We start from the raw sequence: 15233 nt of genomic DNA on the forward strand, positions 1-15233 counted from the left end.
AAAGAGGGGCAAGTCCATGGAGGAGAGCAGGACTGCAGCTGCTTACAGCACGACAGATTTGTCTCTTAACGCGCTCCTAATCCTGACCTTTACAAGCAATTCATAGCTTCATCCACTTCAAGCCGAATGCATCATCTATTGGTTATCTGACTGTTAACACAGCTCTTAACACACAGCTTAATCCCCCCCTAAGAAAAAATCCATGGAGAAGTCATACAACATCAGTGTAAATTACTTCCTCATGGATTAAGCCCCAAGCAAGTGTTTCAGATGTGGGAAAATGCCAATGCAAATACATGAATTTCCAAAGCATCTACCGAAGTTCAACCCCACAGCCTTCCTTCATTGATTTTTAAAACTCGTGAGAAGGTAAGGGATTAAACCAAGGGTATTCAGACAGCGTGTCATGAACCACAGTTATCTTCCATCATGCCACTGAAATGAAAAGTAATCAGCTAAAAGTACTGAGCAAATCCAGCCCTCTCGATGCCTGCAGTAATCTTTGTGTCACTTTGCTCTTGTCAGGGTCTGAACTCATTCCTTCCCTCTACACCTCCCCAGGAACTTAAACACTTCAGGTTGAACTGAACAAAATCCCCCGTACCGGCTGGAATTGCCTGGGGCTGGGATCACGGCTGAGGACACAAGGGGGGCTCAGCAGCCTCGTGCCAGCACGCACTGCTCAGCACACCCTTGGCAAAACCTTCCTGGCAGGCAGCGGTGCCTGAAAACTTACTGCAACAACTCCTCCTCCTCACTGGGCTGCAGTGACCGGAGAGCCCAACTCATCTCCTACCACAAGTAAACTGACTCACTCGGTGTGGGGCTGTCCCAGGGCAAGGAGATGCAAACTACAAAGCATTCCTTTGGAACATTTTGCACATCTTTTATTTGGACTAGCTGGTGCTGGACATGGGATTTCCTTAGAGAAACCATGGATATATTCCACTGTTCAGCATTAGCAGTTATTTGGACCACTTGTATCAAGGGAATTCAACAAATTGATTAAGTAAAAGGTAACTATGTAAAAGGTTGCTGATGAACGCTTAAATATATTGGTGTTGGAATTAATCAAGTGCATCCACAATAGGAAATCTTTCCCTTATTAAAAATAAAAGGCCAGATGTTAGTACATACCAGTTCATGTAGCTCCTCTGCTCTCAGTTTGTACCTCATGAGGTTCTCAACCAAAATGCCTACACTCGGTATAAATTCCACTTTCAGCTTCCTTCTGTATAAAAAATTCACAGAACCTTCCTCTTAGCTAAGCTTCCTCCTCGCCCTCCCCTCCGACAGAAGAAGTGGGCTTTGCCTTGCCACATTTCTGTATCCTAGCAAGGCCAGACTGGCAGAAATTGATGTTTTTACATTAAATGAAATATATGCTGTAATATTCAGACAAGTCCTGAAGAATACAATGCAGGTTTTGTGCAGTTGAAATTTAGAAGAAATTAATGCCATAAATATGGGATAGTGCCTGTAACTGTATACCAAACGTCAGGGTGGTTGAAATGACACAGTTCATTCTCAAGGCAGATTCAATAACCCCTCCCTACTCAGCAGAGCTATGAAGGACATGACTAACTTTATCTCTCAGGAGAATTAAGTATGTGCTTACTTCTTGTGTTAAAGAAGGATGAGCCTTGTTGAATTGCAACCAAATACAAAAGGGAGCCAATAAGAATGTATAATTAAATGCTCCAAACAATAATTCAAATTATTTATAGAATCTGGGGGAAAAACACTTCAGTGGTGTGGGAGGGAAAACACAATAAACTAGGTTTGTGCTAAAGAATTAGTCGGGCAAAAAAAAAGAGGGAGAATGGAACTTTATAGGTAGTTTTTTTATTAGTTTGCTTCACCAGTAAATATGGATCAGTACTTTATGTTTTAGCACTAAAGTATGAAAATTACACACCTGTAAAAATGGCATCTAACAGTTATGAAATTAAGAAACGCCTGTCATCATGTAACATACCATTAGGTGTGAGGTCATATTGAAGAAATAGTAAGGAAATTAATGTGTTTAAAATATTGAATAGCTTAGTAATGTAAAATATTGCTACCTTCGATATATCTGAAAACAGGTCTGATTTTGGGTTATAGTAGATTTCTTACTGTATTGGCTCTGAAGAAAATAAAAACAAAATACTTTCCCATCACGGGGCCGGTTAAAAAACTAAAATTGACATTTTTCTGAGTAAACGGGGAAACTTTGGAACTGTATGTTCAAAACCTATCACTGTGTCCCACATATGAATCGTATCTAATTTATAATTATATTGTATGTAATTTGTATATTCCATGTGAAGCAAGTCTTATGTCTGTAAGTGTACAAACAGCAATGTGAAACAATACAGAAATAATTGTTTCCGCTCCACAAGGCTATTACACCTTCACTGTAGCTAATAATCACCTGCCACGTTTTGTCAAGAAAGGATGAACACTGCTCATCCACTCCATTGGAATGCAAAATACGATTACCAAAACTGTGACATGATAATTAAAATAATAAATATGGTATGAAGGGGTACAGTATCTGTCGTAGAAAGAATCCACCTGGCCTAGCATTCAAGATTTAAGATTCGAGGGTCACTGTAGTTAGCAAAACTTCACTGCATTTAAACGAAACAGAAAAAAGCATGTTTGTTGTCATGGAATGTCACATCAGGGCTTGTTTTGTATTAGAATATTATAGGCAGTAACACTGATCATATAGTGCAAACTAGATAAAATTGCGTTTCACTGTGTGAAATAAACAGAGGTGCAAATGCTCAGTAGGATACCATTAAGACATAAAATGGCAAAAAATAAATATCAAAACTTTTATCAGTGTAAAAAAGTAATTGGGTTATTGTATAACCTAGAGTCTGGCAAAAAAGGCCTCAAAAAAGTTCGCTCAGTCTTCAGAAGTTCTACAAATTAAGTGCCTTTTCAGGTTTCCAATTAGACAAGAGACTCCATGCTTTCTGCGGGATCTGACTCATCACTGGCCATCACAGCACCGTTTTTGTCCAGTGTCATGGGACCGTTTCCATTTTCCTTAGTGCTGACCAAGCTTAGCATCGCCTTATAAAGAAACTGGTACTGCTCCTGGAAAAGAAAGGACAAGTTATTTCAATCCTTCCAGTGTACGTAAGTGAGAGGCAGTTAAATTGGGCATTTCTTGGAAAGGACACAGAGATTTGTTACTAGAAGCATATGTAAAAGAAAAGAGAAATACTTAAGAGTAATTATCTGTGTTAATCTATCTTAACCTTGTCACCTCAAAATCTCAGTTTTGAGTGGATTGTATTATTCCTGATCTACTGCCCACTGAAGAAAAAGAAGTCTTTCTACAGATACTATAAGGACACTGCAGAATGGCTGGAACAATATAACAAACCAAACAGCAGGTTGCAAAAGCCCTACAACATCATTACTATTTTTCCAGCAACGAGGGCGTACATCCAGTTCCCTTATTTTCGTCTTTATTCCATTACCATGCTGATTTTAAAAAACAACATACAATTTGTGCACATTTTATGATTTCATACCATGAATTCAATGTGTCAATTCCTTGTTAATTGTTCCACACACAAGTTCTAAACACATAAATGTGTTAGATCAGTGGTTGGCTGAAATTCCAAGAGGAGGAATGAGGACAGAGCAAGGAGGCATCTACAGCTTCTCAGTTCCAAGGCATCAGCAGATCAGTGTGCCCCAAACACTGAGTTATGGCCAAACTCACCTTTGGGGTTATCTCTGGGAAGGCCCAACAGGCTGGGAATATAGCAAACAGAATGAGGTAAGGCCCCACACCTCCATCCATACAGACCTTAACTGGACGAACACTACTTGGGGCAAAACTGCTAGAGGTGGGACTAATGCTTAAACGATACAGGAGTGCAGGACAACATCTGAGCCCTAAGCTCAGCCCCAGGCTGTTCCCTCGTACAGGCAGAGCCATGCATGCCCTGCCAAGGGCTCTTGGTGCATGCAGACTGAAGAGCTCCTATGCTGAAGGTTTTCCTCCCCTCAGCATTCCCTGCCCTGCTGCACCCTTTGGATCACAACTTACAGGGCTGGCAGGGGAGTGCTGACAAGCTGAAAGGCCTGCCTGAGCACTGGCCGCCTAGCTGTGTGCAAAATAAACTTAATTGCAAATCAGAGACTGCAGGCTTGAGGTTTATAAAAAATGACAATAATATAAATAAAAAAAAAAAGCCCAATGCAACTTCTGCTTGGTAGCAGAAGCAATAGACTCGATAATATACACAATACATGTTTCAGTTCATGCTTTTGGTCTCAAATGAAAACCTTGTAAACTCTCCATTTATATCCCATTTAAAAACTTACAATGTCTGTAAATACTCCAGGCCGCATAAGATTTATCATCTTTGCCACCTGGAAAACATCGACAGCATTTTCATTCTCCAGCTGCTGGGACAGAGTGGTAAGGGCACATAGCGTTCCCGCTGACACAGCTCCGTACCTGAAAAACCACACCAAAAGGATAAGATCCTCAGAAAAATACCGGGGCACATTGACAAAGAGCTAGGAAAATGTCGGTATAGTCTTATTTGATTGCCATAGTTCGTCTTTATATCTAGTAAATGCTTGCTTTACACTGGCTATTTTTTAGTCATTTTAATTAAAAAAAAAAAAAGACATTTGATGGTACACTAGTCATTTTAGGATATCTGCAGTATTCAATATGAAGAACTGTATCAGCAGAAGAATGTGAGCCATTTAAAAACACCCAGCTTGCAGAGTATAAAAATGAAATCAGTTCTCACATGCCACATGTACTGAAAGCATCTGCATTGTAGCTGAGTGTATTTTAAATTCATTAGTGGGAGCTCAAGCAAAACATAAATGATTAGAAAGAAATGTGACTTGCCTCTTCCTCTGCATCAGGCAATTATATAAAACTAACAGGGATATGAGGTGCTCACAAGGAAATGGGGCACCTTGAAGTCCTCCTTAGGTCCGATTCATAACCAAAATGCAACATTCCCACGTTGGGCACCCAAAAAACATTAGGGATTCTGACAAATTGAGCTGGGCTGTCATATAATGAGAACCTGAGCAATGGTTATTCATCAGGAGAATGACTAAGAATGTGTCCTCGAGACAATTGGCCAGGTAGAAACCTTTCTGCTGCTAAGTCTGGGGGTATGCTTGAGACATGCGTGCAGTTGTGGGGTAAGGGATGAAGGATCTTAAGCAACAGGGGCTCGTAACTGCTTCTGAGGACCCTCAACTGAGCTCTGCTCTCGTGGTATTCAGGAGACTGAAATTCTGTCCTGGTTTTGTGAAGTCTACTCCGTGACTTTGAGAAAGTCTGCGTCTAAATGTCCCAACCTGTGAAAGGGGACATTGGTGCTGATTTACTCTGCAAACTGTTTGGAGAACTGTACATGAAAACTTAAATAATCGGCAAGTACTGCGCTGCCATCTGGTACAATACGATTACCACTAGGATTTTTTACAACATTCCTGTGGAAATCAAGACATATGCTGACTTAATTTCGTATGATTTTTGCAAACTCAATTTGCCTAGAAATTGGAAGCAGAAATCAGATCACAATAGACCTGCTATTTTTGATGAAAAGTCTCCAGAAGAAGCAGGGCTTCTGCAGAACTACAGAGATGGCTGCGACTGATCATCTACAGGGACAGCGGACAAAGTGTCTAGTGCATGGGCCTGGTGGGACACAACTGAAGGCCTCTTGGGGCCTAATGGCTCCGTTTCTACTTGAGTTGATTACCACCAGCTCCCAACAATCTGAAGGCATTTCTCTCTGAAATTATGCAACAAATTTTCATCTAGTTGCCTACATATGGGCAGTTATATTTAAAGTTCTTGACAACTGTCTCCAGTTGGAATTTCTGAACTACTTTGAAATGCTGTTATCGAGTTCATCCCACCATGTACTTCCTAAATACCACATGCGTTTAGTATCTGCAAATTCATATATTTGGAATTAATCTGCAGTTGTAATTACTAGTGGATTATGTGATACAGTAGTTGCATGTAGTAAAGGGAAATTTTTGTTTTCAGCTACATTTGCTCAGGCTTCAGTAAAAAGCAGAATCCACATTATGTATTAGGCATAAAAGTAAAATCATTGAATATGACAAATAAACCAAAAAAAGCAATTTACAGAAAGAATGACTCAGCAACTTGTTAGAAATGTGATTTTGAATAATTTTTTTTTTTTGGTCTAGCATGAAATGCCCAAATCAATAATGGTTCCAATTTTGTAAAACATAATCTTAAGTACTGCAAGAGCAGCAAAACCTCACTTCAGACTACCCAAAGCATGAATATTAAAAACTAGCCTGGAATTAATAAGTGCTGGCAAAAGCCAACAGAGCTCACACTGTGCATTAGCAAGGCAGGAAACAGTGGGAGAAAAACCACTTCCTGCAGCCCAAGGCACCATTTGGCGGAGTCTGCTGGGAAAAACCTGTGGCAGCAGCACACGCTGATGTGAAGTGAAAGCTCTTTCTGCAACAGCAGACATCAGCACGCAATCACACATCAGCACAAAGGCTGATCTGACCTCTGAAATACCAGAGTATGCTAATAACATTTTTGTACATAAGGTTAAGATTTCTATGACTTTTCCACTAACTCTGCTTTGTAGCAAAGGCAGAAGGTACAATAGACTTGAGTGCAGGAGGCTTGAAGGGGTAGCAGTTGTTCATGCTGGCTTGGTGTTTGCTCTACGGGTGACTCAAGCAGTGTCAGAAATCAGGCTTCCTCAGGATTTTAATGGCAGAATGACTCCACGAAGCACTGTGCCCACCAGGAAACAGATCCTTCCAAAAACAGCCCTGTTAGACTGAGGCTTCGGTTTCACAGTAACACTATTTTGCAGCTCCATGATGTGTGCGAAGCAGTAACATTCAATGCAATATTTAGTATCTTAAATAACTGGGCATTCAAGCATAGCTGGCAAGACAATGCTCACCATTACACGACAAAAGAGATGAGTGTTGGGGCATGCTGGCCCTGTGTTAGCCGGCTACTTCCATTTGGCACCACGTGGGCCCCTTGGAGTGTTTTGGGGGAAGCAGAAGGAAGGAAAATAAATCTGCTCTCAGATAACCTAGGCTCCTTCTCACAAGACACTGCTGCTCGTACTGAGACACTGCTAAGCTGAGCTTGCTCTATGCCTCACCTGGCACGTTAAACCTCAGTTATCAGACAGGAGCTCAGGGCAGTTTTGAAAGTGGTTTCCATAAGCCCTTACCAGGCTGCTCAAAGCCTCACCTAAACCAGGGCTCTGCTGGCTTCTGAAACCTGTTGTAGAATCTGTATGGGATATCTCCATGTACAAAAGAATCCAAAATGCATACAAAGCAAGAAAAAAAGATGACATACTCATCATGAACTATGGTGGGGCCATCCCTTGTTAAGGCCTCTTCCTTGATTACATTGATAAGTTCAAAGGTACTGCTTATGGGAGCATCTGGGTTTGGCCATTTAGGACACTGAAAGTGGCGGACCTCCAGAACGTAGTCATCCTGAAATGAAAAGCCAGCCTCAGCATTAGCTACTTTAACATTTATCCACTCCATGTAGAAAGATGCATAGCTCTGTAGCAGCTCCGCAATAGTGAACACCCTAAAATAATGCAACTTTAACAAAATGTTTAGTTAATGAAGATTTAATATTTCATTTCAGAGCCTATATCCATATACACCTTCTCTCAAAGCCAATAGCTCAAAAACCAAACAAGAGAAGAGTAATCAAGGAATCTAAATTTAAAAGGGCTTGCAAACCAATGTTTTGCAGCAAAATCCAGCTGCAATTCCAATACCAAACCAGAGATAGGCTTGTGGCTCAAAAGAAATGTGCTTAATAAGCAAACTCCCTTAACACCCCGAATAATTACACTATAAATATTGACATTTATAAGCATGAATAGGACAATAAACCTTGGTGTAGTTTACAAAGAATAATTCCATCTACTTTTGCAATTTCTGAATGAAAATCAGCGTCTTCACTTTCAAATATTCACACATTAAATACGACAGCCTCACTAGCTAGAAGAATCTACCTGAAGTAGAAAATGTGAGAGGGGGAAGGAGCCAACACGAACACCTTTCCCAGTGAGCAACACGCATTCATGGGCATTTACAAGTAAATAGTTTTCAAAATTGTTTGTGAACTCATCATTTGTCATATTTAAATGATAACAACAACATTTTGGAGAAGAGCCAAGATCCACGTTTGGAGGTTTATTTTACCTGGGTAGCTTCAAGGATAAAGTCATGGATGATAATTTGCTCTTCATTAGAGAGGCACAGTCTGTCTTTGCTGATAAGGGTCACAGTAAAGGCCTCACAGTTCATGGATTCCTCGCGACTTGGCCAGTACACAAACTCATCTTCTGCCTGGAGGAACGAAACAACACACTGTTGCAGCCTCTCACATACCTTGTGTGTGACTGAGAAATCCAGCGGATCAAAAAATTGGTTTGATAAATAGAGATGATCAGAAGCTGATTTCTACAAGCCCTTTTTGTCTAAAAGCAACCTACTATTAGTCTACTAGTAGTCAGTAAGCCTGCCAGATCCCTCCTTTGTGTGTCCAAACAGGTAACGTCTGCTTTTTAATTGGTTTCATAGGGAAATGGTTATCTTACCTCACTCGTACTTAACCTTTGTATTATATCCCAGGCTTTATTACCTCCTGCCTAGACAGTTTTGCATGAAAGGCAGACACCTGTTTAGAAAAAAATCATTAACCTTTAATAATTAATTGCTTATTATTTTAATTTATATTTTTGTGGCCTAATCCAAAACTCAGGGGTATTAGTGGAAGGTCTGTGGATCAGGTCTAGGTAGAAGAGTGATGTATACTTAGGAGTGGAATTTTTAGAGGTGGAAGGAAGAATGAGGAAGAAAGACGACACCCAAACTCATGAGAAAACATGAGCTATGAACCCACTTCATCCCTGATCATGTCTCTAAAAACAGGCTTATTTCTGTGGGCCTGGAGCCTCCATGCACATGATGTGCAAGACACCGTTGGGACTTCTGTCTTAAACGAAAACAGTCCTGAAAACAGGACCTAGGATCCTAAGTATTGAGTGCTCTGCAAATTCCACCCTCAGTGTGCAGAGGCACCAGCAACCCACGTAACATTGCTAAATGCTGTGGAAGTGACCTGTTTTTCAATGTGACAGGTTCTTGCAGCAGGCATTATGGTCTCATCCTTTGGCATTAAACATTTGTCACCTTGATGCTGTCCCAGCTCTGTTCCACCCCTCCTTGGCAGCCAACACAACACAACACAAACCAAACCAAACCAAACACTGAGCCAACATAAGGGTGCTAATGCCCTGCTAGCCAACCTCCACGCTGGGCACCATGAAGATGAAAGCAGGCACCAGGTGTACTTGCAAGGGATATGGTCGAGGCCAGTGCTCCTCCTTTGCCTTTTAAATCACTAATGTTCTGCCGAGCTAGTCCACAGACTTGTAAAGACAAGAGCAGCCTCTTCATTTCTACCTGACATGCTTTCATTTTGTTAGTACTTTCTGATTCAATCGTATTTCTCTGAACACTTTTTGCCTTGCAGTGCCTGCAATGCCTTTCATCACTGCACGCAGGAAGCATATCGACTGCTGCCTCTTTAGTAGCCCCTCATGACTGCTATTTTCCTGCTGTAGTGGAGGTGGTTTCTCTACCGTTCTCAGCTACAGCTGTCTCTGCATCTCAGTTATGCATGCAAGAAAAAATGAACCATTTAGTTCCTAATCCTTTTCGTCCTGCCCTCTTGAGACATGCTAGTAAATCTGGAAGCAGTGATTAGCACTTCACCTGTGTCACTTGCTTCTCTCTTCTCGTTATTTCCACTTAAATTAACATACACGTTTGCTTTTTGCTTACATCAAAAATAACTTTTGTAACCTTTCCCAGCCTTAAGTCTTGCATGGCTTTAGTCTTAACCCCCCTGGAAACAACTGACTTATCCTAATGCCCCTGCTTTGTATTTCTTCTCCTGTCAAAGTCCTTACCCATGGCCCTGGCCAGACAGTAACCTCACTGCCTTACATCCTGCCAGCCAGGTAACCCACAGGAGCTTCGCAGAGCTGTCATCGGCAGCATGCTGCCTGGAAGCACCGTGGTCTGCTCCAACTCATTGCAGTTTATGCTGTCTTTCCCAAGGGTGAGGGCAGAAAGAAAGAGCAGAAAACAGGACCCACACCTAGGAATTTATCTATTTGTGCCAAGCTTAGGGCAAAGTTTGAGAAGATGGCCCAAAACCTGGTTTTTCTTTCCAGCCTGAAATAGCCATAGCATGTATCTACATGGGTGGCCTGCTGGGCTGAGCGACTGCCGCACGGCACAGGGAGGGAAGCGTCTCACTCACCAGGCTCTGGTTGTCTGGCAGCATGACGATGATCTGTGCGTTGTGATCCCAGATCATTCGCCAGAAATCTTTAGTTGTGTGTGGCAGTGGATGTTGGGTTATGATGAACTCGTTACTCCTGTAGTAGCCCTTTTGCAGCAAAACAAACCGCAGTTACTTACTGCCTTCAACAGTTTTAGAGCATTAATTTTATCTTTGGGGACACATAATGACCCTATTTCATTTTATTCCACAATATTTTCACACAGACTATAATTTTGTAACTCCATTTCCATCCTGCAGAGTCTCCGTTGTTTTCATTTACGCTAAATCCCAGTATTTATTTGACTGTATCTCATGGAAATACACATTCCACCTAAATGCATCTTGTATTTAATTTTTTTAGGCAACAATCTTTAATAAAACACAGTTAATAGCTTTACATTATGGGGAAGGTGTTAAAATCTCATCTGTTAATACACAGCCATTACATACAGAATTAAGACAATTACAGGCATCTGGTATTTAGCACCTTAGAATTGATTTTACTTTGTAATTAGGTGTTGGCTTCCTCACCATGATATAAGAGGCATTAATGTAATCAGTTCCCTTCATTCCAGGCAGCGGTGCCAAGCCCACTCTAGCACGCTCAGCTATAAGATAAAGAAAAGAAGAAAAAAATATCAAAGTCTGGTCATGGCACATTGCAGAAAGCAAGAATTTCTCAGACGTTAACAAACCAAATACTGTGCAGCTCCCATCTCCCCCAGGAGCAGGCCAGCACTTTAACCGTGTTAAAGCATTGCCTGCTAACACAGGATATAAAAGAGAATGTTGCACAATATTCCCACAAGGACAAAGTAATTTCAGGAATCAAATTTTACTATAGCAAAGATTTTCACAGCAGGCTGAATTACCAAATAACAGTATATGCAGTGATAACAGGGGATTTAAGGTAATTCTTGACTGCAGCGTTCCATTTGTCTCCAGCAGCACACAAACCCAGCTGATTTATTTTGTTTTCCCTACCACTCCGTAGCACAACCATCACTCACTCTCCCAGCTGGAGGGTGAGATAACCTCCTCAGACAAAGCCCTTCCCTAACAGGTAGCCCCGCAGAAGTGGCTACGTGTTCTTCAGGAGGTCTGCACTGCTCCGTGTTTGAGGATTGGGTTCAACAACATCCCGAAGCCAACTGACAGGCTCCTACTGCCCAGCTGAAACCACCGTAATCACTGCAGCTACACGACACCAACTCTAAAGTCACATAGGCTATTTCAGTCCATTCACCTTTGTTTTCAGCATGTATCCTTATGATTTCCCTTTTTATGACCAACCTTCATGATGGACCAAATCTGTGTCATTACAACTTTGCAGTAGCTTGGCTATTGCCTGTCCTGTACGTCCTGTGCTTGGGCGGAAAGTGATGGGAACAACATTGTGCTTCTGCTTGGTTTGGTGCAAGTTCATATTGCTTAGCAATTGGGCATAGATTCCATATTAATAACTGTGAAACTGTGGCCTTGGGCACTAAATACCCTCAAATCTACAGAAAGCTCGCACACAAGAATTGAGTGTACTCGCTGAATTATAAAAAACGAAAAAACGTGTGCCAATCACCCTGGGAGATCTCACCTGAGCTGGGAGCTGTATCAAAGTAATTATCACAGTATTCCATAGATTATCCCCTACCTAATTATTCAAATTCTTAAGCACTTCAAATTAACACTTCACTTGGACAGTGTATCTGGCTGACACCGTAACTATTTTCTTTTGTTCAGTTTCATCAGAGTAATGGTGAAAGACAGCTTGGTCTGAACAGAAGATTACAGTTCTCCTTCCTAGTGGCTATGCCTTTTCATGCATAACACGGGGAGAATTTGCTACAAAAACTTATGCTAGGCAGTAATCAAACTGAAGATGTGATCTTACACGGCACGACTGATGAGTTCCTGTTCTTCTCTTTGTTGCAGTCTTTCTGAGCACTGAAGCATTCCACGTATTTTGCATTACACTGTGTAACCAGCTGAAAGAGAATAAAGTAGTAAGTCACTCCTCATAGCGATCTAAATGAAGAGAGGTGGTTTCTTTGCCAACTCCTGGGAAGATGCATCAGTAGAAGAATAAACTGCATTGTTAAACTTGTTTAAAATACTCAAGATGCCAATGGAAATCATCCTTTTCATACAATATGTTTAATGGATAAAAAGATCTTTGCAGCTCTCAGCTTCGAAACATCCTGAAAATGAAGTTCCATCAAAATGTATTTTCACAGAACACTACATTTAGTTATTTTTGAGAATATATTTCAAAGACTTGCAGACATTTTCAGTCAGAAGCAGGTCTCAAGGAAGAAAAGCTAGCAAAATAAAACAGTGACAAAAGAAAACCAAAAAACTTTTACATTTACTTTCAAAATAAAAGTGAGATCGTTCCTACAGAATGACTTTTTCCTGCCAGGCCTTTTGTGAACCCACCATGCCAGCAGCAGAGATCTGAGGCCATGGGTTACATTATCTGGCCTGCTAAATTTGTTCTGGGCCCAATGAAAAGTCAGGGAGGCAGATTTGTACTTGAATATTCCGCCAGTGTATGGGGAATCTCTAACAGAGCAAGGAGGGTGAAGGTGGCTTTTCCATGAAAAGCCACCTGAAGGCATGAGCGCTGGTTATTTTCTGCCAGCTCTATGGTAGCAGCAGAAATCTGGGAAAAAAATTAATAATTCAGGCTTTCTTAGACCTAGTTTCACATCCACTCTGAACAAGATTGCTTAACTCATCCCTGTACTCGCAGTAGGTCTGTTGGAAGTTACAGAGTTTCTAAACATCTGTGCAACTCTAGCAGAGGAAGCCATTTCCGAAAATGGCACTTACTTTTTTTTTTTTTTTGAAATTTTGCCATGAGTCATGACAAAACATCTTTATACTTATAATTTAATATTTTTAATAAAAGTGGAACACTTATTATTTTTTTTAATAACAGATGTTTTTCTCCTGTTGCGTTTTATATGTGTATGTTTGTACTTGTTTCTTTAATTTAATAATTAAGCATCTGGAATTTCTACAAATGAATTCTGAGAATATCTTGTTCATTTGTTGAATAGCTTTGCATCTGCTAAAATTTAACAGTTTCAATTCCTCGGGTAGTTATTAAACTGAGTGAGCTTAGCTGTGAAAACAGACATCATGTATAATCTTTCTATGATCAGAAGTCTGATTATAAGACAGTCTCACAAAATAGTTTTAAATGCATTCAAATAAAATGCAATCAGAAAATCTTAGGTTTCAAATAGATCCAGGCAAACAATTTTACTTTGGCCATGATGAAAGCAGCTGTAATATAGTAAGGAAAAGCAGCAAGCATTGTTAGCAATCAGAAAGGCATATTGTATTTCCTGGTCTTAAAACATTTTTAATTCTTTAATTCCACAACACTGACATGATAAGTGGTATTAAGAACCTCATTTCATTTCTTTCTCCATATATATGCATGAGAACCACAGTTTAGAGGAAGACCTCCAGCCAAGTTACCCACACGCTCAGGAATGCCCCAGCTCCCTTCAGAATGGGGAGACAAGCAGCACACTTCAGTATCCATGCTCCTCTTCTCACCTTTGACTCCAAGGGTATTAGTACTGATTTCCAGCAGTGCAGCTAAGACTTGTTGAACACCGAGCTTCCCAAGATGATGTGCTGTGCTAATCAAGTGTTCTGGTTTGGTTCATTATCTATGACAATAGATGGTGAAGACATGCCATGCAACACAGAGTGGAGAAATCAAGTCCCTCTGGATGGGAGCGATAAGCCTTACCTTGAACTGTTTTTCTAGTCGTGTCTTCCCTCCTATGCCAGGTATGAGGATGCTGTTAACATAACTGTGCAGCTGGTTTGCAGACACTTCAGTCTCTTTCCCAAGGATGGCTTCCAACAAGGCATCATGAATAAAAATGTACTGCTCCTAGATAAACAACAGCATGTCACGTAGGCACTTGAATAAACTGAACAGCTGGCTTTAACTGAGGGGTAGGGCACTAAAGGAGGGCATACAAAACAAGCCACCCATGCAAATACTGCCAAATCCAGAATAAACATTTACAAGGGTAACAAATACAACTTCGAAGAAGTCATAGGCAAAATCTGAAGTTTCTGGTCTAGATAAAGAGAGGCATTCCTGTGCAATACATTTGATATATGCAATACTTACAGAGGTGTAAATAAAAAATCTATTTTCTTTTTGATTGCAACAAAATAATGAACATAGCTTTAAATTGAACCCCACTGCAATCATTACCTCTGTCTGGACGAGGTAGTTGCGCTGTGTCCTGATATGTTTCAGGAAACCCAGGACATTAACTGTGCTTTTGTCTTTTATCTGTTGCAGCATACTGTCTATCACAATGTAGGTACCAGTTCTGCCAACACCGGCACTACGGAAAACATAAGAGAAACTCCATGTAATACAGCTGGACCGAAGTAAATGTTCACAACAGGAGAACAGAACTAAACATATGCAGCTGTTCCCAGACTCTCATTTCCCTGCAAGCCTGAACCATGAAAGTTACTAAACAGAATATTTTGGTTTTCTGGGAATTTTATCAGGCATGTATTTCTCCCATTTGTGGTATCTCAGTCCTGTAAGAGAAAGACGAGCATTATACAAGCCCTCGTGCCTGAGCCACTGAAGCTGTCTAGGCTTGCAGGCCAGGGCAGCAAGGATGGGGCTGCCATGGTCCTGGATTTCACAGCCTGGCTCTTTGGATGTGCTGCTTTCATTGCTGTTGTTACTGGTGTTGGCCAGAGGAAGCCACGTGGCAATCCACTCTGTGCCAAACTGGTGAGGTTGCTCCAGGCTGTGGGCTGTCCTGGTTGGCTTCAGCCA

General features: G+C 41.0%; 1 protein-coding gene across 3 annotated transcripts in view; it reads right to left on the reverse strand.

The window, feature by feature from the left end:
• Nucleotides 1–1829: 1829 nt before the first annotated feature.
• The window catches only part of PTPRG (protein tyrosine phosphatase receptor type G), a 398462-nt gene continuing 385058 nt past the window's right edge, over nucleotides 1830–15233 (reverse strand). For all 3 annotated transcript variants that reach the window (XM_068694010.1, XM_068694009.1, XM_068694011.1), the window contains 9 exons: nucleotides 14646–14781; nucleotides 14166–14312; nucleotides 12288–12381; nucleotides 10931–11007; nucleotides 10376–10504; nucleotides 8245–8391; nucleotides 7376–7518; nucleotides 4339–4474; nucleotides 1830–3093 (listed from right to left, as the gene is read on the reverse strand). In XM_068694010.1, coding sequence (XP_068550111.1) covers nucleotides 2947–3093; nucleotides 4339–4474; nucleotides 7376–7518; nucleotides 8245–8391; nucleotides 10376–10504; nucleotides 10931–11007; nucleotides 12288–12381; nucleotides 14166–14312; nucleotides 14646–14781 — 1156 coding nt within the window. In that variant the 3' untranslated portion in view covers nucleotides 1830–2946. The remainder of the gene's footprint in view (nucleotides 3094–4338; nucleotides 4475–7375; nucleotides 7519–8244; nucleotides 8392–10375; nucleotides 10505–10930; nucleotides 11008–12287; nucleotides 12382–14165; nucleotides 14313–14645; nucleotides 14782–15233) is intronic.

This window comes from Anas acuta, chromosome 11, assembly GCF_963932015.1.
Source record: "Anas acuta chromosome 11, bAnaAcu1.1, whole genome shotgun sequence".
NCBI lineage: Eukaryota > Metazoa > Chordata > Aves > Anseriformes > Anatidae > Anas > Anas acuta.